Source organism: Cyphellophora europaea (assembly GCF_000365145.1).
Source record: "Cyphellophora europaea CBS 101466 unplaced genomic scaffold supercont1.4, whole genome shotgun sequence".
Lineage (NCBI taxonomy): Eukaryota > Fungi > Ascomycota > Eurotiomycetes > Chaetothyriales > Cyphellophoraceae > Cyphellophora > Cyphellophora europaea.
Window position 1 is genome coordinate 2,238,013 of NW_008481810.1, and position 21,616 is coordinate 2,259,628.

Here is a 21,616-nt window from a genome sequence, read left to right on the forward strand (position 1 = left end):
TTTGGAATTCAGAGAGATCAAATGTGCTGAAACTTCAGTTGCACTCCATTCTTCAATCTCGTAATCAAGCAGCGTTGAACATGACTATCAAGTCTGAGGATTAATCTCGTCCAGAGGAGGAGATTGACGAGCAGGGAAGGTAGCTTCCCACGCGCTCTGAGCCTGGACTAACATCGCCTCTTGATGTGCTTTGGCTAGCATCTGCAGTCCAAATGGCCTGCCGTTGTAGTCCAAATATCCCAGGGGAAGGGAGGCAGTTGGGTAGCCTGAAAACTGGTCAGTCGGACGATCAAAACTGGAGGTACTTTATGGGGCGAGGTTCCTGACCTGCTGCAGCCGGGATCTCGAACATGAGTGATTCTCCCGGCGCCATGATGATGTCGATCGCATTCTCCTCCAGCACTCTGTCGATGCCAGCTTTGTTGACTTCTCTGGCAGTGCGGACTATCCTATCGTACTCTTCGTCTGTCATGTCATAGTTGAGCATTCTTTCCAGTCCAGCCTGGTTGCTTGCGGCTGTGCCACTCGTCAGCTTGCTGCCGAGCCTGCGGATGATATTGCGTACCGATGGGTAGCTCTAGATCGGGATGTGCCTTGTTGAACTCGATCAGATCAGCTAGAGAATGAATCTTTGATTCATCGAGACCCGATAGGTAACCTCTAAGATCACCTTCAAATGATTTGACTTCTGGGATTAGCAGAGGTTCTTGAAGTTGCGAATCCAGTCTTACGAAAAGCTTTTCCGATATCAGTCTTCCCATACTCAGTCGATTCTTCAAGTGTCATCATTTCGATGGGTTTGACGACTTTGACGACTGTTTTGAGCTTTTCGTATGCCAGCTCGAACTCCCGAAACTGAAGGTGTGAGCGTCAGACAGGCCACCGTTTTGGGAGGAATACCATTTGATTGGATGCTTCCTTCACGTATTTCACTATTCTGTGAGGGAAAATCCATGTCTCGGAGTCGACATAGCCGATTCTGATGTCGCCCCAGTCTCCAGTGACCGCAGATCTATAGCCTCCATTTGGTATAGTTGTCTTGCTCGGATCGACAAGGATATCCAGCAGGTCTGCAACGTCCAGTGATGTCTTGGCTATCGGGCCAACTGAGTCTGCCACGTACGATGCAGGGATGACTCCTGCTTGAGAGATAATCTTGACGGTCGGTTTGATAGTGTACAGGGCGGCACGATCGCTAGGCATGATGAGGGAGCCTCTGGTTTCAGTGCCGAGGGAGATAGGAGCAAAGCCCGCTGCCACACCAGTAGCAGAACCGGTGGAAGATCCTCCAGCACTCTAGTAATCATCAGTCTCAACGACAACTCGTAAACACCAGCAAAGACTCACACTGTGACCACTGTACGAGTCGGTGTCGCGTTGAAACCCACCTCGAACATACGGCGATTGCGCTTGACCGCCGACAGCGGACCAACCTTGGTCGGCTCGATCGGATCTGCTCTCGGAATCAGCATGTCAGTGAGAGCCAAAAGTCATTTTTGGCACATACCTGCACCACATCCACTCCTAGATCAGATGCAGCGTCAGCTTCGAGGGTTCTCACAGACATTGATGTAGGTTTTCATACCGACAAATTGGCTTTGCCCAGCACGATGGCTCCAGCTGCTATGAGCTGTGAACATGTCAGTACTCTGCGTGATGGTACTTTTGAGCACATACCCGATCAATTGCGACGGCGTTCTTTCGAGGCTTGGAGCCTTCTAGCGCGTAGCTCCCACACGTGGTTTGCAGACCTAATTCGGGCACCGTAGCGATGTTGTCCTTTAGTATACGTAAGTTCTGTGCAAGCAGCCTTGAAGATTTAGGACATGGGTACTGTGTATACCTTGACGATCAGGGGAATACCATGGAGTGGACTCCGAAGGTGCCCTTGTTGGCGCTCATTATCAAGTTCTGTAGCTTTTGCATAGAGTAGAGACTCTGGTGCGGTCTCGATCACAGCCTTCAGATAGCCATTGTGACGAGCTAATTGGCCTAGGTAGACATCAATCAATTGCTTACTTGTAATGGTCCCTGCGGTCAACTTCGTCTGAAGGCTTGACGCTGTCTCGGTGAGGGGATCGATGGACATGATTGAGGTGATTGCAGATATTGCCAGGCAGTAGGCGCTTTGTCCCCTGGCAGCGAAACGTGTGCTTTTATAATGTCTGGCAAGGCAGAACCACTGCTATGCCAGTCTAGTGGGGCGTCCAGCGGGGTGGGGTTAGGCACTACTTCTGCATGCACATCCACTGCTTCCCTGTCGTCACGAGCTGATGATCGCTGTGTAAATGTCATATTGATTTTGCCATTGACATGCCTACTCATAACCCGAAAAATGAGATAAGAAACCATAGTCGCGGTAGAAATCATACGAGAAAACAGCGGCATGAGCACTGAGCGGCCAGAATATACCCGCTGCCGGGACTATCTCGTCCAAAAAGCGAGACTGGTCGCATTGACGACCAACTCCAGGGTACCACATACAAGTACGGTCTGAGAGGCTTTTTCATCAACGCCAGGAGGGGGGCCGGGAATCGAGTTCTGACACCAGGGCCTTTGGGCGCACTGACGGGCCTGCCGAGCCCATGTCTAAACCGAGACCACTGCTGCTCAGGCTGATAAGTGCGACAAACAGGCCAGGAAACTCGCTCTATTGCGGTGTGTCCTCTCTAAAACCGACATAGGAAGTGCTGGGCCAGGTAGATGTACCTGTCCTTATGCACACACTTTACAGTTGAAACCGGCGATACTACGCTAACCGCTCTCAGCAAGTGGGCTCGTGCAAAATCGGGTTAGGCTTGTTGAGTTATCGATAGGAACCCATGAATTCCTCACGCAGCCGAAGCACTGCAAGCGACGCGCTCGCGCACCTGCATCTGCTACTGCTCCGGTGACCGCCAATTCCGCGTTGGCATTATTTCACGCAGCGAAGGTGCACGGAGGGGTGGAGGAGAGACTTTCGATCAACGAAGAGTTGCGCCATGCTTTTACCACGTGCGACTTCGCTGCGCTTTGCTCGACAGTCCAGCCGAGCCACAAGCTGCCTTCGATCAGTGGCAACGGCCAGCGCGAAAGCGAAGCGAACTCGTACGACCGCTCTGCCACAATCCGGCCTCAGACAAAATGGAGGTAGTACTGCCGCAAGGCCAGGACAACAGATAACACATGCAAGCTTAAAAGCGAAGAGAGCACGGCAACTCTATGATCAGGGCGTAAGACTTGTCTACGAAGCTCCTGCATTTTCGGGAAGGATTCTCGGTGCCTGGTTCATCGGTGCTTGCTTTGTCGGGTATGCGGTCAACCTGGTTTCGCTTCGTCACTGGGACATGTCCACACTTCACGGAATGGGTTCGTGGCAGAAGAATTTCATTGCGGGAGGGAACCGAGTGTCGATGTTCTTTCTTACCTTCATGGGAGGGTTCGCCATCTTCAGATACTGCGGCTTCATCAGATCTATCCGTCTCGTGGACCTCGGTGCTGGCAACATCAAGTTGGGTGTCCACGTCAGACGAAGAATGCCCTGGAGCGAGACAAGGTTCACCGTGGCTGCCGGCGAGCTTTCCTTGCCGCACCGGTGGCAGCAACGGTTAAATCCGTCCACAGAGACCACCGCTAGCCGCAACCTGACGGCCATGCTAAGCCTGCCATACACATGGTTGAAGTCCTGGCTGTTGATGGATGGGGTCATAGCCCCCGTTACCGTCGGCACAGGAGCTATTGGACAACTCGACAGTGCCGGGAAATTCGAAGTGAGTCTTGCCGACTTCAACGCGATCACAACCGAGAGGAGTCCTACCTGAAGGAAGTTTTCGGGGACTGCTGCTTTCACATAGCTACATTGCGGAGGGCATCTGTAGTATACCACGTGGTGGCCGATACCTAACATAAGACTGTACAATAGATCAGACGTCCGTCAGCACGATGATGAGGCACTTCGATGCGCTAGTAATCTTGACCAAATTTAGCCGCCTTGGGTGCCACAGTGTCACCTAGCTTCTCTGGTGAGACTAGCGCAGTTGCCTGGCGGCTGTTGCCTGAATTTCCCCGCGCTTGCTTCAACCTCCCACCCTCCTACTCTGCTTATCTTCTCTATCGTCATCTGTACTCCCTCGCAACGTGACCACTGCAACATATCGCTATGTCACATCGACTGCGATACGGCGAGCCCGACTGGGACGCGCCGCCCACCAATCTCCTCAATGGCGAAATCACTCAACGCCCGCTGTCGAACAAAAGCTACGAAGAATTGCGCTACGAGCAGCTGCTGGCAATGGGTTCTGTAAAACCCAACAACACCAACATCAGCTCTTTCGGCCAAATGAAAGACCTCCGCAGTCTGAGGGGTCAGAATATCATTTCGATCATCGTTGGCGAGAGCCACACCCAAGCATACTGGAAGATCCACGATGACCTCCTCACTTCGAGCTCCAGGTTCATGGCAGCAGCTACGAAGCATCAATTCATCGAAAGAAGCACAAGAACCGTTCGTCTACCTGATGAAGCACCGGAACTTTTTGACCATTATGTCACCTGGCTTTACTCGGGCCAGATCGTTACTCTCACCTTAGACATGATCTTGGGTCTATACAAACTTGGCGAACGCATCATGGACGACAAGTTTCAAACTCAGTGTTACGACCAGATCAAAGCTTCATGGTCACCTTACACTGTCCGGCAGATTGTATTCATTCTGGAGCAGTCTCACGGACCCTCGGATCGCCTGCGGCAGCTGTGTATGAATGAGGTTGGTCGAGGTATCTTGACTGGAAGATACGCATTCACATCTGAAGAACTCGAGAAGCTCAAACAATGGTTGCCCGAAATCATGGGCGCTGTCATCAACGCAGTCGCGGCGAAGCCGGTCGGTTTCGGGCCTTCAGCCGCCGCTTTCAAGGCAGCGAACCCCCAAACCACTCACTCGCTATTTGGTAACTTTGGTAGCGATGTAACCCACGACCGGGACCGGGTACCTCCTCCTGGAGCCACGCACTATACCCCAAACATTGGTTGGCACTTTGGTTCGTCACCTTCAAATCCAACCCCGAGCTCTGCTTATCGTGGAGGCCTCTTCTCACAGCGAGAATCAACTCCTGGCCCTACCACCAGCTTTGGACCATTTCCAGCGGGCCAACCTACGACAAGCCACCTATTTGGCCAATCGACCGTCAATCAAGCGCAGTCCAGCGCAGCGGCTGGGACTTCGCAAACATCATCTCTGTTCGGTCCCAAATGGCCGGAGCTTCAACCTGGTGTTGGACCGCCCAGTACAACCTCCAGGACAGCACAGCAGCCTTACGCGCCACCAAGCTTCAACGATTTCGAGTCGTCAGCACGGGCGTTTATTCGCGCAACGGCTGCGCAGGTGGGCGGCGATACCAGCAGAAGTGCTTCTGGAGCGCGCGCACCCCACCAAACGAGGAATCTATTTGGGTCTGGCCATGTTGACATCAGTCCTTGGGCTACCTCGCATCAGACCAACAACGTTTTCGGTAGCTCCAACAATCCGACCTACAAGCATACCGTCATGAACAATGACAAGGGAAAACAGAAGGAGACCCAGTTGGAAGATGGGGACAGTGATGACACCTCTGATGACCCTGTCCTCACGCCGCCGTCGTCTTCTTCCGGTCTCACACAGCAAAATAGCCCGGAAGTCCACACGTCAAGGTCACTTGCTCCAAGCAAAGCTGAGACCTCCACCGAAACAGAAGAAACCATTGCTGCGCGTGCAGAGGAGGAGAAATACGCCAGCGACCTCCCAAAGAGTTCTCATTCCCTTTTAGGCTACAAGAAGATGAAAGGTGCAATGGAATCGGTGCTACTCGAACAAAAGCAAACGAAGCGGCTGTTTCAACAAATGATGGACTCATTAACGTCCGCGGAGTCAACGGTGTCTGCTTCATTCGAGAAAGTACCGTCTGCGGAAGACCTGCAACCGCCGGAATCTCCTCGTGTTATTGGACGTTGCAACTATGAGTTGGCAGACTACAAGCTGCAGCTGTTGTGCTTGAAACATCGGAACTTGCAACAGCACGCAAACAAGCTGATGGATATGGCGACTGACATCGAAGCAGAGGCGTCCTGTATGGCTAAGTCAATGCCGTCTGCGGCCGGCGTGGCACCTTCAGTTATCGACGCTCCTACAGCTGAGAGCCAGTCTGTTCCCAGGCATGGTGAGACAGTGACTCGTCGGAAGGAATCAGAAGGGCCGCCACCGCCCAATACGGAACTCACCGCGGCGCACCGTTCCGAGGCCAGAACACAAGAAACGCAACGGAAGCGAGAGAAAGGTTTTGGCAAATACGCCGACACCACTCAATCCGGGTTCGCAAAGGTAGTTGAAGGAGGGAATCACGCAAGCAGTGCGAATGGAGCCAACCCCTTCAGGACCGCCTCCTCACCATTCGGCGATGGCTCTGCGTTCTCGACCCAGTCGATCCTGACCGGCGCAAGTGTCGCTGGCAATGGCCCTGCTCGCCCACACGTCCCGGTATTTGGTACGCCGACACCACTTGCGGCACCTAGTTCACTGGGTGTCGTCAACGTTCAGGGGCTGGGACGAGTTCCGGGCGCGGCTGGTGTGCGGCCTCACTCGCATGAGCATCAGCATCAGCATCAGGCGATCATGAACGAGGCGAAATCTCAGGAGCACCGCGCCGAGTGATCAGGAAGGGGGTTGGGGAGGCGGCTTAGCGAAGCCTTGCTTGAGGCATGGTTTTGGAGCAGCGGATTGGGGGGAGAATGGGAAGGTATGTGTGAAAGGAAATGGCTGCGTTAGGGGGCCGGATGGATTCATGGAGCATCAGAATGCCAGGGACAATGACCGAAATTTGTGAAGCAATGATCGGGAGATGGACGTTTGACTGAATTGAGACGATGACTCAAAAGACCTCTTGGGCGAACATGTCTCCCTTGTTACAGCAGACGATACGACGGCCAGGAGGGAATCTATTCTCTTGCATTCTGCTTTTTATTCCATAGTTTTCCAAACCGTAGCTCTGTCGGTGGATTTGATGAGCTATGCTCAAGCCTACGATACGATGAGAATGACAGCATCCTAGAATACGCCCTGTTTTTTTGCTTTTCGAGGTCTCTTATCGTTTCTTTGAGGTCATCGTAAAAAGCGTGACACGGGATCTTTGCTCGCAGCTCCGTGTTAAGAGGCTGAAATCTGAAGCTGTGCAGCATCTCCAGGCCTCGAGCTTTGCGGATGCAAGAGTGGTGCCATCCCTGCTTGTGGACGTGTGGCATATCTCAACCACTCCTTCCCGTGGTATTGTTTTGCATTGCAGCCAGCTGTCGCGACAGCGAAGAAGGCGGATTTCTTTGTAGACGGTGCAGCTATGTTGGGAAAGGCAACTGGCGTTGGGACCGACTGGCCAGAAAAGGGCCTCTGTGAGGGCGGCCATCATACCGTGAAGTAGCGGTCTCCGAAATCACCCAGGCCGGGCACGATGAATCTGTCTTGCGCGTTAGCAACTACTCTTCTGTATTGGCATGTTCGATCCCGTAGTGACCAGCTCTGGCCCGAGCGAGCAAGAGCAAGGGCGTCCGAAATAAATTCGAAGAAGAACCAAACTTACAGCTTCTCATTCAAGCCCTGGTCCACAAACGCCGTGATGACCCTGACCTTGGGGACCTCCTCGTTGAAGCGCCTGACGCCCTCGGGACTCGCGATGAGGTTCAAAAACAGAATCCTCTCCTCCGGCACGCCTTTGCTCTTCAACACCTCGACGGCCATGATCGCCGAGCCGCCCGTGGCAAGCATGGGATCCAACAGCAACACCCAGCGGTCCTTGATGTCAGGCGGCAGCTTATCGTAGAAGAGTTTGGGCTTGCCCGTCTCGTCGTTGCGCTGGATGAGGATCTTGCCGATGCGCACGCTACGGCAGCACTCGCGGAGCGCCGTTTCCATAGACTCGCCCGCGCGCATGATGCTGACGCCACAGATCTGGCCCTGGAACGCCACGCCCACGTAGTCCTTGCCTACGGGGGAGGTGACGGTGTGCGTGTTGACGGGGAGGTGGTTGAGCCCTTCCTCTACCAGCAGGCGCATGATGCGGTTGCTGTAGAAGATGAAGTCGGCCCGCGCGGTGTTCTTGTCGCGGATCATGGTTAGCAGCGCGATGAGCTGCGGCGTCTGGGGGAGGATGTGCACGTTGGGGCTTTCGGCTGGCCGCGATACCGTCGCCGTGGGCTTCTCCGACGAGGGTCGGTAGGCTGGGCCCAGGTTCAAAGCTGGTGAGGCCGCGCGATCGGGGTCTTCTTCTTTGCCCCGCGTGCCTGGCGAGGCGGGACTGGCGAATGTGGTGCCCGCTGCTACGCCGGAGGCGTTGCTGAGGGAGGCGCGGAGGGCGGGTGAGGAGGTCATGACGGCGGCGGCGGGTAGGCTTGAGGGAGGAATGGATGTTACCACCCGGAGGTGCAGGTCGTGTGACCTGGACAGCACTCGGCAAGCACGAAGGGCGAGCGCGGGGAGGTCGTGATCAACAAAGGGCGATAGGTCCAGGACAGCAAGGACAGCAAGGACAGCTCGAATCTTTCACAGAGAAACGAATGTGTAGTACTCAGGTGTCATCGGAGCTCGCCGTGCGTGAGAGCTCGCAGGCCAAAACGAGGCGAGCTCATTAGGGTTCTGCAGCGGGCAGACACGGCGGGGGGAGAGGAGTCGGCGAGCGGAGCTGCGTTGCTTGGCAGGAGATAAAGAAAAATGCACCAGGCAGTGAATCGGGCAAGTGACAGTCCGAGTGACCAAGTGCAGAGTATCGATTTGGAGATTATGCAGGTTCCCATTATAGAAAGCCCTTGTCTTCGTTCTCTCAAGATCCTTGCCATCCGATCTCTGAGCCATGTTCCACATTCCCACGTTGCATGGGTGGGAGGCCATATAGAAAGGACGATAGAAGTGAATATTCAAACAAGAGACGACCACCAGCCCAGTTCAGCCGTTCCAGCTTTCTTTCCTCATTGTCTGATTAGGATTCCTTCGTTCGCAAAAACTGTTCAAAGCGTAATCGTCCGTGTCCCACAACCAGACTCCTAGCATCACTTCGGATTCCATCAAATCATGCAAACGCCTTCCAATCCCGATTGGTTCTGTTTTCCGTCCCGGTACCACAGTTGGAAAGCAGTTGCAGTATCGACACATGCTTCATCACGAGTGAAATAAATCCCAGGCTCGTGAGCACAAGGACAAAAATTCATCTTTCTTCGCTTTTTGCGTGGCCGGACTGTCACGACCCTCGCCAAAAGGTCCAAGCCTGGGCTCACGCCCATGGCCGAGTGGGGGGCTGCTGTCAGCCTCATATTCATTCCTACTTCGTCTCTGGCCAGCCACGGGCGGAGCAGGCTGATATTTGTGGGGGGTGAGATTGTGCCGGTGGCTTGGTGAAGGGGGCGTCGGAGGCTGGTGGCCACCATAGTGGACTAATCTGGGCTGGAGGTCCTCGCGACCACCTGTCATTTCGTGCACAGCATCCTCGGCGGACCGGTACTCTCGTGGCCGTTCGTAGGCGGACGCATGTTGAGACATTGGGTGAGCAGTCTGGGGTGGAAAGCTTGGCGACGGCAATGGCGGACCATGCGAGTGAGCGGGCGTTGAATTAGCATGTAAGAACGGAGGCCGCGTCTGGCCGGGGTGTAGCTCATTCGCGCCAAAGACGTCGGATATGGGAGGGAGTCGATTTGAGGTCTGGATGGCGGGGATTTGTTGGATGGTGGTGCCGTGCGCCGGATTTTGCCCTGACACTTGGCGAGGTGGTGGTGGGTCATTGCGGCCTGTGAATGTCTGGTTGAGGGGAGCGGACTGGATGACTCGCTCGTTGGCAAAACGTTCAGCTGCAGGCGGAACGATAGACAAGCCAGGAGGAGGGCGCTTTTTAGTGCTTGGGCCTTGCTTTCCTGTTGTGGGAGTCTCTCCAGGCCTGGAGACATCGTGCGCATCGCCCTTGGCAGATTTGAGTAGACGCTGCTCGATGATGGAGCGCTGCTGGTCCCGGACGGAGAGACTTCTCTGCAGTTGTTCGCGCATAGTAGGGTCATGAGTCTGAAAACCGGGGGAGAGACAGGCCAGACCAACGTCGTGGAGCGAATTGAGGGCATCCCTGCCAGTCCCAGGAGCACTCCCGTTAGGTCTGGCAGTGGCAGGTCCGTTTGTAACACTTGAGGTATTCAAATCTAGTTTCCGCGGCCTGTGTCTGGCGGCTGGCTGGATAGGTGAAGAAGGGGGCTCTTTCTTGACAATGATCTTTGGATTCCCGGCACTTCTCAAACTGCGCAGATTAGTGTGCAATCCCCTGGGAGGAAACTAGACTGAGGACTCACGATCTGGGAGAGTTGGTTCCAGCCTCGGGAGGTGTCCTTTCGGCGGATCTTGACATGTCATGTATGTGGTGGACCTCCTGGTGTCTATCGATGGGAGCAGAGGTGGAGGGTGCCAGTGGGGGATAGCTTCGCGGGCTTGGATTGTGGTCCAAGGGAGGCAGGGAAGCCATCGTGGGAGGTGCAACGGCGGTCGACATCGGCGAGGCTGAGGGTGAAGCTTGGGCAAGATTCGGTCGTGAAGTCACCCTTGACAGTCACCAAGTCGACGGTGAAGTTGGACTTTTCGGAACCTAGGCAGCAGCGCAATTGGCAGCTTGCTGTAACGAGCGGAAAGGCCTTGCTCCAGAGCAGTATTGGACTTTTTACAAGGAGCGCGGCAAAGAGCGAGGGAGGGACTTGGACTGCGCGGCAAAAAATTGGGGCGGCGGCAGGACAGGACGAACAACGAGCGACTGGGTCGTGTATAGGCAGGGCTCGCAATGCTTGCAAGCACAGTCAAATAGCAAACGACAGAGCAAGAGGCTGTTGGAGGGAGGGGAGCGGATGTGATGGGATGGGGGGATTGAGAAAAAGAGGAGAGCGAGGGAGGACAAAGGGCGAAAAGGATGCAGGCATGCAGAGCGGGCGCGAAACGGACGACGCTCACTTGAAGGCGACGCAGGTAGAGGCCGAGGAGACCCCTCTGAAGGGTGCAGCAGGCCCAGCCCTGGTTCGTGCCTTGCCTATTTTGTGCCTAGGACGGCTGCTTTTGCTTATTCTGGGCAGCGTCAGGGCGGCTGTTTCGTCTGAAACCCTCAGCCCGGGCAGCGTGGGCCAATGGTTGCCGGCGTTTGCCTGGCCTCGAGCCTCCTGATCTCCATCTGCGCCTTGCAATTCCCTCCCGCTCTGAGACAGACACCAGACAGCAGGCTACGTTGCGGCGAGCCGCTCAGCTGGTGCACCCGTGCCACAAAGACACTGACTGCGACCCCGATTTGTGCTACCTCCTATGAAGATGCAACAACAACGGTCGTCTATTTAGCCGTTGCTTCTCGCGGTATGCTTTGTGGCAGGAGGGGAGAAGAGGAGCATGGGGCTACCGAGCCTGGCACTAACACTGCGAGCTGATGCTTGTATCTGTTACGGTGCAGGGATACCCGGCTCGTTTACCCGTACCCGACACGTTGTGCCCCGGTGTATGGCCTGTGGCTATTACGGAGTACTGTGTACTACAATGGTGCAGCGTCGTGTCGACTGCCGGAAGTCAAGGCCGGCAGAGTTTGAGCGCGTCGACCTTTGACAGCTGGCTAGCATAATCCTCAAACGCTTCCTGTCGGACAGTCACGCAGCACCAGACAGCCACTGTCCCTTGAATCATTACCAAGAATCTCCCTCCACCACATCGCGTGACTCAGTGGGACAAGAATAATATACTGACCACACCACATGGGTCTCACTTCGGCATATTTTTTTTCTCGCTGGGCTGGGCTCGCATGGCTGCCACGAACGTCGCGAAACGATAGTCGCAAAAGTCGCCATCCAGGGTTGCGTTGCTTGCCGAGGTGGACGCCAATCAGCCAACAGCCCGAGCGAATAGTAAGCCGTGGTGAAACGCGTATTGCAGGGGCCAGTTTCGCACTATCGATACGCTCCGAGCTTCGATCGGGGCCAGTGCGTCAGGGCTTCTAGAAGCGTTCCTACCGACGGTGCGGCTCATCAAATAATCATCAATATTGATTCTATTATGGGCCATCCATCTTCACCGCCGCTGCTGGGAACACCTCCTTAGTCTCAACCTGAGCTCCACTGGTCTTCGGCTCGGCTGCTTCGAGTTTCTCAGCATCCCAGCTCGTGGTCGAATCAGCCAAAAAGGCCTGCCCCTTAGCCAGCACTCGCGCATTCTCCTCGCCGAGCCACTGTGGCTCCAACGCCTGAATACGATCTTCGATTTCGTAACACTGACCGCCAGCCACCCATACGATCTTGCCGATAAACGGCAAGGCCGCATTGTCGTGCGATGGCGCATCAGCTCCAGCTCCACCCCCTTGGTTCGAGGTTGCGCAAATGACCATCGCCCGCGCGACATCTGCAGCCGTGTTCTCTGGCAACCCCAGCTTCGCCCAGCCCATCTCAATTCCGGTTACCATTCGCGTTTCTGACAATCAGGGTCAGTCCCCTTACTTTAACAAGCGAGCTCCCCGACCCTTCGAAACGAGCATCTCAAGGGACAGAAACAGCAACAGCAGACAAGGGACAGGGATACGGAGTACTCACTCGTCATCCAGGGACAAATCACGTTGACCGAAATCCCCTCGGTCCACGCCTGCTGATAGAGCCCTCTAACAATGCCGATGACGGCATGCTTGCTCGCCGTGTAGGTCACGAGATGCGAGCACTCCTTCCAGCCAGCAATGCTGCTCGTCAACACGATGTCCCCTCCCCCGTACTTCCGCAGGATGCCCATTCCTATCCGCGCGCTGAACAAACATCCCTTCGTATTGACATCCACCTCAATCATGCTCGGCTCCACTCGCCAATCCGCGTCCGGTGCAAAAATGTCCTTGTGCACGACCACCCCGGCATTCGCGCACACGACGTCCACCCGGCCGAAAGCCCGCTCAGCCTCGTCAAAGAGAGCAAGCTGGTCCGCGTAGTTGCTCGCATCGCAGTGCCGGTAGCGCACCGACGGGCCCATCTCTGCCGCCAAGGCCTCGGCAACAGAGTCATTCACGTCGCCAAAGACCACTTTCGCGCCGTAGCCTGAATAATGGTGATCTCGGCATCAGCACTTTCTGAAACATTCGGCAAGGCAAGGCAAGGCAAGGAAAGAGCTGGAGGTCCGAGTACGGTATGCTTTTGCTCGCATCTCAAACTGCAACTGCACTCACCGACAAACATCTCCACAGCCGCACGCCCAATGCCAGTCGATCCGCCCGTCAGCACCACCACCTTGTCCTGCAGCTTCCGCGCCAGCTCGTCGTTGAGAATGAGTTGAGTCATGATGTCGCCGTTTCAGCAGCCGCAAAGCTTTTCGACCTCCCACAAACGATTCGTAAGTGCCGGCGTGTGTGGTGCGACTTGCAAACTTGTAGGCTATCCGGCAGATCTTTCGTTGCGCTACCGCCCCAATGGTCCCGCTCAACGATTTCCGTACCCAGCACGACGTCCCCAGTCGCGTGCGGCCGTAGCCAACATATCATATAGTGTATTGGGTCCCCCGGAAAGCCCCACATGTTCCAGTGGGAGGACACTCAAGAGACAAAAAATATGTGGGGTGTGGGCTGCGAAAGATGGGCATTTACCGTGCACCCCCCGTGGTTGTCGTGGGCCGGGGCGAGGGGAGGGGGCCGCTTTTTGTTTTGCCTTTTCGGCTGCGTTTATAGTATGCTGCAAGAGGTGGAAAGAAAGCTACTTTGATCCCACTGGTAAGCAGGCGCGGGTGAGATTTAGATTTTATTCTAGACGTGTTCTTGGGGCGGGCCGGTATTCGTAGGTTCTGGCCGCTCTTGCAAGAGCCTGGCTCCAGCGGTGCGTGTTCCGAGATGAGGGTTTCTTCTACGACCACGGCCCATGGCCTGGAGCTAGAATCGTGTCAGGTGTTTGTATTATATTGTAATAGTAGTGTGTGTGCAGGTATTATATACATGATCTTACTCCGGATCAGCGACGTGACGAATGCTGCTGTATGCCGCTTGAACTGCCCCCGAAATCCCACAACTCTACAACAAGATCCAAAACAACCATGTGTCGCCTCACTCGGCTGGTTTTTACGGCGCAATCCTCCCGCGACCTTGTCCCTGCCCCTGTGCCGCCGCAGCATCCTCCTCGCCAGCGTCATCCAGACTGATTAAACGCGTGAGCTCATCAGCTCCCTCCTCAATATCCGCATCATTCTCGCTCTCGTCAATCCCATCCCGCTCATCGGCGCTGACCTCCGACGCACTGGGCGTCGTCGCCTCTTCCCCACGCTGCTGCTTGTCACTGGTGCGCAGCTGCCAATCGCGAATCCTCCTGTTTCCCGGCTCGGCTGTATCCTCTGGTTCGTCCCTCTCCGTGACTGTCCGTAGATTCGCTCCCAAGGCCTGTCTGCTGCGCCTGATCCGGAGGCTGCCTACTGGCGTGATGTCGTCTTCCGCACCTGCATCGGAGCCTGCTGGGGCGAGGCCGGCGCCAATGCTGCCGTAGTTGTAGAAGAGGCTCGCGTTAATGTTGGGGATGCTACCATATTGGCCGTCTTGCGGGCGGAGGCGGGGGCTGGTGAGGTCGATACGACGTTTCCGTGGTGTGGTACTTTGGCGGTTGTCGTAGAGGCTGACGCTGAGAAGGCTCCGGCGCTCATCGTCCTGGTCCATGTTTCCGGCGTTGGCAACGAGAAACTGGTATTGATTATGCCGGATCTCCTTGGCTTTGTTGTCGATGTACATGACCAGAGCGACACCGATGATGAGGCCCGCGCTTGCAAGGTAGAGATTGACAGGTCCTGGGTCTTCATAAAAGACGTCATGTACCAGAGCCTGTAGAGCGGGTTGGGAGAAGATCGACAGACCAGAGACACAAATCATGGTCCCATAGACAGTCCCGAAAGTGGCAAAACCAAAGATTTTGGCGGCGTAGTCCGACATGGCGCTGTAATAGAGGGGACGGAAGATGCAGAATAGCACCACATTGATGTACGCGGCTGTGGTATTCGGTATGGCACCCATGATTCCGTTGATGGTGGAAAGAAGTACCAGCAGCGCAAGAACGGTAACAGTTGAGGTCTTGTCAAGTAGAAGGCCAATGAATGGGACTGTTGCAACGCCACCGATCGGAAGAACTAGGTCAAAGAACTCGTTGAGCTCGGTCGCGCGACTTGGAGAATCGAGCAGGTAGTTGTACTGAGTCCAAATAGTGGAGATGAAGAAATTGAAGCGTGTCATCTGTAGAACCGTGAAGAGGCATATGAGAATGAACCAGGGAGTCATCAGCTGCTGACCAGCTGGCATACCGTGGAGGACGCCCCATACACCCGAGGCGATCTTCTTTGTGTCTTGATCGATCTCGTGCTGGATCTGCGTGTTCTGATCACCGATCAGGCCTTCGATTTGAGCGACATCTTTTGCTCTCTCCGCTGCTCTCCTGGAACGGATGCGATAGACTTCTGCCGTTGTTTCGAGGTCTTCATCCGAGTCGTGAACATCGAGGGTATTATCAGCCACGCGCTCCATCTGGGTCTCAAGTTCGGCTCTGGTCTCGTAAGACTGCTTTGGCATGAGGAAAAGCGTAGCAACAAGCATGAGAGCTGGTACGGTCAGGTACAGCCGGAAAAAATCTGCTATACCAAAAGAACCATTGGTTGCTTGGTATAGCACGCGAAAACCGAGGAATACGGCGGCAGAGGCATCAAAGGCGCCGGTGATCAAAGATAGGATCAGACCTTGCAATTGCGGGAAGGCATTCGCAAGGTGAAAAGAAGGGACGAAGGTGAAGGTGCCGCCCAGAGCGAGCAGAAAATAGCCTACCACATAGCCATCAAAAGGCAGTGAGGCTGCCAGAGACATGCAGATTGATCCCAAAGAAAGGATAGCACAGCTGGCTAGGGCGCATGGAAATGGTCCGTACCGATCTAGAATGCTGCCAACGAGCAGGGCAGAGAGATTGGTTGTGACTGAACCGAGAATAAAAATCAGGTTCAACCTGTGCAGTCTTAGTTGACGCTCTCAAGTCTGGGTTGGCCCGTACCTTTGGTCTTGTAGGTAGCAAAGCGTCTCACCACGGTCGAGCTCTTCGCGGGTACATAGATCGCGATAAACAGACTCCTCAACAAGGATCTGCTTCAGTGCTGCGAACCCGAAGATGATTCCTGAGGCAAGGATACATATTATAACGCCGACAGTAACTTGTGCTATACGAAATCAATCATTGTCTTGCGGCGGGGAGAAGGATTCTTACCAGTCCTTTTGAGAGTTGAAACTTTGTAAGCACCAACGGGCTCCGGTTTCTCCGTCGTCTGGGCGTCTGTTCTGGGCAGAGGATCGTAGCTCAAGGTCAAGCTGAGCCTCCTTCCGAGCTGTAGACTGGCGTTGTCCGGCGCGTCGTACAGACTGGCGAGATCGACGCGATCTGGGCCTTCAACGCTGGAAACATGCTGTGCAAGAGACATGGCGCGACAGTAGCGACGTTAAAACCGGCCACAGAGCAGATCTATGATAAGTGAAGCTTCATGCTTACCCACATGCACCGCGCTATAAACCAAATGGAAGAATATTGGAGGAGGAGAGGTAAGAAAGGTGGTGGCGGATAACGATTCCGAGGGTTCAAAAAGCTGGCAGACCACACATCGAGATTCAGCGCTAAGGTGGAGCACTGATACCAGCCTGGACTTGGCGAAGCAATCTCGGTCGAGTGCCTTAGCTGTATAGCTCTCGCATCTTTCGGCACTGTCTATAAGTACGGCAGGTGTGTATAGAGATGGTTGAGGTGTTGTTGGCATCGGTGAGTTCTAGCACGTGAGATGTCCGCAGCTAACGAGAAGCCAAAAGGCACTTGCCACGGGGCTACAATTACGTAATCACAAGGCTGCAAAGTCCCAGCCTGTGATTGGGCGTGGACATGTCTAGGTAACGTGCCCTCCTCCGCACCCTCATATCACGGTGGTTACCAACTCCTACCTCGTTCTCATGTCGCGCGTCAGAGCCTGAGTGCAAGCTAAGCCATGGAGCGCTTGATTGAGCCCGTGGCTCTCCGCTAAGCATAGCTCAAGGCGGCCTGTAGCTTGACTCGATTGAGCTGAGGTACATGGTTCGCATAGCCATGCGGTGCTACCTCCATTGCTGCGATGCTGCTCCATTGTCCGTCCAGCCAGACCGCCTCGGAGAGTTGTGAGATGCGACTGCAGTCGGACAAATAATCCTGATCGGCATGGAAAGCAGATCTCAGAAGCACATTCCCCGCCCATCTGCATCTGCACGTCGAGCGACTCGCCCCTTTTCATTGGTCAATTACACCTATCTGGTGCTTCGACTATGCCTGCAATGCAACGCGGCTGGCCGGCCGATCCTGGGGCCAGAGGGCCATCTCCACTGAGGCCAACTACTGGATACCTCCCAGCGCAACCGTGCTCTGGGTCCTGCATTGAACTAATCCGACCCCTCCTGCTGTGCCTGCTCAATCTGCCGTCTGCTCGTGCTCTCGCGTCGTTGTTTCAATTTCCATGTTCTATCCTCTTGGTCAGGAGCAACTCTCAACTACACCTTCATCATGAACAACCAGATCGATGAAGGTTCTAAAGAGACCTTCGTCGCCGTCGCAGAATCCCCAACTTCTGTCGGCGGTGCCGTCAATGCCTACCCTGGCGCCCGGACTGATCAGACCCGGAATGTCGGCTTGCGAGTTCGAAGGCTGTTCAGCTTTACGCAAATCTTCTTCTTTGCGCTGACCTTCATGTCGAGCTGGGAGGTCATGGCATTAAATCTGCAAGCCGTCTTCTACAATGGGGGACCGAATGCACTGGTATGGGGAGCTCTTGTCGTTATTTCTGGGGCTCTGGCTCAGTCAGCCTCGCTAGCCGAGCTATCGTCTCTACAGCCCATCGCCGGCGCCCAATATCACTGGACTCATTTCCTTGCCCCTCAATCCCAACGACGCTTTATTACATGGATGCAGGGTTGGATAACTTGGTTCGGCTGGGTATCGCTCCTTGCTGGGGTGGCCAATACCACCTGCTATATGCTCCAATCTCTCGTGGCTGTCAACTACGAGACCTACAGTCCGGAGCGCTGGCACGTCACGCTCCTAATCTTCGCCCTGCTGATCCTGCAAGGTTTGATCAACATGTACACCTTCTTTTTAATCCCTTGGATCGAGGTCGTCGCCGGAGTCCTCCACATAGTCATGTTCATCATCTTTGTCAGCGCCCTCCTAGCAACCGCGTCTAAGCACACAGCGGATTTCGTCTTCACCTCGCGAGTACCATCCTCCTCTTCAGGCTGGAACAACTACTTTGTGAGCTGGAACATCGGCCTTCTCACGCCTACTTGGGGTTTCGTGGGGTTTGACGGTGCGGTCCATATGTCCGAAGAAGTGAGAAGCGCAAGACTAGCAGTGCCACGAGCAATGTTTTGGACTATCGCCCTGAACTCCGTGCTCGCCTGGGCCATCATCCTCGTTATCCTTTTCAGCATGGGGGACCTGGACGCTGCGCTCAATGCTCCGTTCCCTATCATCGAAATCTGCACGCAAGCCGTTGGCTCCGTCCGAGCTGCTACCGCGATGGTCTGTGGGCTGCTGGTCATATCTCTCGCCGTCAATCTCAGCAGTATCGCCTCTGCCTCTCGTCTCACCTGGGCGTGGGCTCGCGACGGTGGGCTGCCCTCCTACTTTGCACACATTTCTCCACGCCACCGGGTGCCCGTACGCTCGATCTGGCTGCCCGTAGTGATTGTCATGTGCCTCGCCTGCTTGAACATAGGCAATTACGCCGCTTTCGGCGCCTTCATCGCCCTCTCTTCCTTTTCCCTGTTCTAGTCATACTGGTAAGTCCAACAAGATCCAATGGCCCTCGCGATTCTGTATCGAATGGTAGGTTTCGGAGACGCTGTCTCAGAATCCTGCTCACGGCACCATGCCTGTTATCCCAGCCAACCCGTTACTACCCAACAAGGCCTAGTAGCGCGAACAGCCGGGCGCGGCCTGTCCACTGATCCCCACCACACAATACACCCGCTGCCTTTTACTGATTTGTGCTGCAGTGAGTACATCACGACACATAACCTCATCCTCCCCCCAGGCTAAGCCTCCCAATCCTTGACTCCCTAACACACGCTAACCACACCCGTCTCAAAACCAGTCATCGCCATCGCCTGCATGCTCACCGCCCGCCTCCGCAACCCCACTCTCGTAGCAGATACGCCCAACACCTGGAGTCTAGGGCGCTTCGGCCCGGTCATCAATGCCTACGCGCTCGTCTACACCGCCTACGTGGGCCTATTCACGCTGCTCCCGTCCACGCTGCCGGTCGCGTGGGAGAACATGAACTACGAGGGACCGATCTTTGGGCTAGTGGTGGTGCTAGCGCTGGCGCTGTGGGTGGTGTGGGCCAGGAAGGGGTGGCGCGGGTTGAATAAAGAGGTCATTGATGCGGTTGTGGCAGATGCGGATCGGAGGAGCAGGGACTGAGATTGAATGTGTCTCGCCGTAGAGCGCTGGAGAAGGAAGTATCGTGCTGCGGAGAGTTGGTTCAAAAAACACTACCAATAAAGTATTTTAGAAGCTCTTCTCGACATTTGTCCGTTGTGCCCGCTCTGCTCCGCTCTCAAGATCCTCCACCTCGCCCACATCAGTCTTCCCACCAGTAGCCAGGACTTCTCCTCCGTCCCCCTTTACCTCCGCCCGAGCCCTCTGCCTCCCAATCTCCGCCAAGCTGACACCCTGCTTCCGCAGCGCCTCCAAATCATCCGCACTCGCAGCATACTCGGCCCTCTCGGCCTCCGACATCTCCGGCCCCACGAACAGCAACACAATCTGCCCAGCCCAGATGGCACCCATGAATATCGCAATCACCTTCCCATAGTCGAAGCGCTCGACGCCATTGTGCGGCGGGAGCGGGTACCGCTCGCCAATGACGGCCTGGATGGTCGCGGACGCCGAACTGGCAAGGTTGCCGAGCTGGTACGTGAGGCCCACGGCCGTGGTGCGCAGTGCTGGCGGGGAGAGCTCGGTCAGATGGATGGGGATGACGCCCCAGACGCCGCCGACGAAGAATTGGAGGAAGAAGGCGCTGGCGACGAGGGCCATCGAGTGCGGGAGGGTGTAGGCGGGCACCAAGGCGCCGCCGATGATGCAGCCGACGATCATGGTGAGGCGGCGGCCGGTGAAGGTGCTGAGGTAGCCTAGGATGGTCCCACCGATGAGAGCGCCGATTTGGCCCACGACGGAGATCACGGTGACTTGGGTCGGCCCCATCTCTACTTGATTCTTGAGATATGTCGGATAATAGTCTTGTGATCCATGACTGCAGCTGTTGAAGAACGACATCAGGAGGACCATGTATACGACTAGGAGTTGAATTAGCGTTAGGATGATCCAAGGAGGGGGCCGAAGCCGTACAAAGCACCCAATTCGCCTTGATAGCCACCCAAACGTCTCGGAACCACGCTCTTGCGCCTGTGGCTTTGATACTGTGTTGTCCGTTGCCGCTTTGCTTCTCGACGAGTAGACGTGCTTCGCGTTCGGCCTTCATTACCTGGAAGGTGTTCGTTTCGGGTAGCCACCAGCGGAACGCAATAATGAGGACGGGCGGTGCTGCTCCAAACCAGAAAAGCGAGCGCCAACCGTGGGTGGTGGTGGGAACGAGCTAGAGTTAGTTGTCAGTGGGTGAAAAGGTGGAAAATGAGGAGAGAAACCATACCGCCCGGTAGAAGACTGATGCGAGCAGATAGCCCATCGCGTAACCTTGCTCAAAGAGACCGGAGAGGAGTCCACGGGCATCGTATGGGAGGTCTTCGAGGGCGGTGGCAGCGGCTGGTCCAAAAAGGCCGCCCATGGCTATCCCATACAAGGACCGTACACCCAAGAATTGGGGCAGTGTATTGCAGAAACCAGATGCAAGCTCGAAGATGATAAAGAGAAAAAGGTTGATGATCATCGGCCACTTGCGTCCATACCGATCGCTCAGAGCCCCGAAGACGAGTGCACCGACTGAGCGGAGCATGAGTGTGAGCGTCAGGCCCTAGACGTCTGTTAGCTCCCGTCATTGCTTACCATGGGATTGCGACTGACCCAAGTCACAGCACTGTTCTTGACTTCAAAGTCTTCCGCAATCTCAGTGACAGTCAAGCTGACGGTAAAGAAGTCAAAGGCGTCCCATGTCCACCCAAGGAACCCAGCAAGGAACATCAGCCATTGGTGTCTATCAAGTTCCTTGAGCACGGCGACTGGGTTGCGTAGCTTCGTTCGCGGCGGCTTCAGGCTTGTTGGGCGGGTCAAGACGTATCTGCCAATCTGTGAGGGGCTGTAAAACCAGCCAAGTGCCATGTAATTCCTCATGTTCACGATGACAGAAGTAGCCAAGTAGAAGAGTAGCGATTGTCAATGGGGACACAAAAGACTTCCCAGGGAACACATTGGAGCGCACTACTTATCTTTGGAGTGCCACTGAGCTTTGCCGACTTACCGTGCTTCATCATCGTCATCGTTGCCGTGATGTTCGTGATTACACGGCCGGCAATGCCAAACCACGCCCGAGGAAACCACAATGGTAGCGAAGCCAAGGCGCGGGGAACCCTGCGACAGCCGAAAGGAACGTGCCATTGGTGTCTGATCGTCCGGGTACAGA

At 55.2% G+C, this 21,616-nt stretch overlaps 10 protein-coding genes across 10 annotated transcripts; 4 read left to right on the forward strand and 6 right to left on the reverse strand.

The window, feature by feature from the left end:
- Positions 1 to 87: 87 nt before the first annotated feature.
- HMPREF1541_05083 (uncharacterized protein) lies at positions 88 to 2,089 on the reverse strand (the record flags this gene model as incomplete). The annotated part of the gene is made up of 9 exons (XM_008719424.1): positions 88 to 266; positions 328 to 516; positions 566 to 685; positions 732 to 855; positions 901 to 1,296; positions 1,348 to 1,458; positions 1,586 to 1,630; positions 1,678 to 1,779; positions 1,844 to 2,089. 9 exons carry the CDS (start codon positions 2,087 to 2,089, stop codon positions 88 to 90), a joined length of 1,512 nt encoding a protein of 503 aa, XP_008717646.1.
- An 892-nt stretch (positions 2,090 to 2,981) lies between these two features.
- HMPREF1541_05084 (uncharacterized protein) lies at positions 2,982 to 3,800 on the forward strand (the record flags this gene model as incomplete). The annotated part of the gene is made up of 1 exon (XM_008719425.1): positions 2,982 to 3,800. One exon carries the CDS (start codon positions 2,982 to 2,984, stop codon positions 3,798 to 3,800), a length of 819 nt encoding a protein of 272 aa, XP_008717647.1.
- Positions 3,801 to 4,138: 338 nt separating this feature from the next.
- On the forward strand, positions 4,139 to 6,664 carry HMPREF1541_05085 (uncharacterized protein; the record flags this gene model as incomplete). Its single annotated transcript, XM_008719426.1, has 1 exon — positions 4,139 to 6,664. The coding sequence occupies one exon, from the start codon at positions 4,139 to 4,141 to the stop codon at positions 6,662 to 6,664; it is 2,526 nt and encodes an 841-aa protein (XP_008717648.1).
- A 744-nt stretch (positions 6,665 to 7,408) lies between these two features.
- On the reverse strand, positions 7,409 to 8,371 carry HMPREF1541_05086 (uracil phosphoribosyltransferase; the record flags this gene model as incomplete). The annotated part of the gene is made up of 2 exons (XM_008719427.1): positions 7,409 to 7,460; positions 7,584 to 8,371. The coding sequence occupies 2 exons, from the start codon at positions 8,369 to 8,371 to the stop codon at positions 7,409 to 7,411; spliced, it is 840 nt and encodes a 279-aa protein (XP_008717649.1).
- A 783-nt stretch (positions 8,372 to 9,154) lies between these two features.
- HMPREF1541_05087 (uncharacterized protein) lies at positions 9,155 to 10,493 on the reverse strand (the record flags this gene model as incomplete). Its single annotated transcript, XM_008719428.1, has 2 exons — positions 9,155 to 10,271; positions 10,324 to 10,493. The coding sequence occupies 2 exons, from the start codon at positions 10,491 to 10,493 to the stop codon at positions 9,155 to 9,157; spliced, it is 1,287 nt and encodes a 428-aa protein (XP_008717650.1).
- A 1,551-nt stretch (positions 10,494 to 12,044) lies between these two features.
- On the reverse strand, positions 12,045 to 13,302 carry HMPREF1541_05088 (uncharacterized protein; the record flags this gene model as incomplete). The annotated part of the gene is made up of 3 exons (XM_008719429.1): positions 12,045 to 12,457; positions 12,577 to 13,062; positions 13,191 to 13,302. The coding sequence occupies 3 exons, from the start codon at positions 13,300 to 13,302 to the stop codon at positions 12,045 to 12,047; spliced, it is 1,011 nt and encodes a 336-aa protein (XP_008717651.1).
- A 767-nt stretch (positions 13,303 to 14,069) lies between these two features.
- On the reverse strand, positions 14,070 to 16,444 carry HMPREF1541_05089 (uncharacterized protein; the record flags this gene model as incomplete). The annotated part of the gene is made up of 3 exons (XM_008719430.1): positions 14,070 to 15,978; positions 16,024 to 16,186; positions 16,234 to 16,444. The coding sequence occupies 3 exons, from the start codon at positions 16,442 to 16,444 to the stop codon at positions 14,070 to 14,072; spliced, it is 2,283 nt and encodes a 760-aa protein (XP_008717652.1).
- Positions 16,445 to 17,541: 1,097 nt separating this feature from the next.
- Positions 17,542 to 18,807, forward strand: HMPREF1541_05090 (uncharacterized protein; the record flags this gene model as incomplete). Its single annotated transcript, XM_008719431.1, has 1 exon — positions 17,542 to 18,807. One exon carries the CDS (start codon positions 17,542 to 17,544, stop codon positions 18,805 to 18,807), a length of 1,266 nt encoding a protein of 421 aa, XP_008717653.1.
- Positions 18,808 to 19,146: 339 nt separating this feature from the next.
- Positions 19,147 to 19,458, forward strand: HMPREF1541_05091 (uncharacterized protein; the record flags this gene model as incomplete). The annotated part of the gene is made up of 1 exon (XM_008719432.1): positions 19,147 to 19,458. One exon carries the CDS (start codon positions 19,147 to 19,149, stop codon positions 19,456 to 19,458), a length of 312 nt encoding a protein of 103 aa, XP_008717654.1.
- An 87-nt stretch (positions 19,459 to 19,545) lies between these two features.
- Positions 19,546 to 21,327, reverse strand: HMPREF1541_05092 (uncharacterized protein; the record flags this gene model as incomplete). Its single annotated transcript, XM_008719433.1, has 4 exons — positions 19,546 to 20,336; positions 20,389 to 20,635; positions 20,690 to 21,010; positions 21,061 to 21,327. The coding sequence occupies 4 exons, from the start codon at positions 21,325 to 21,327 to the stop codon at positions 19,546 to 19,548; spliced, it is 1,626 nt and encodes a 541-aa protein (XP_008717655.1).
- Positions 21,328 to 21,616: the final 289 nt, after the last annotated feature.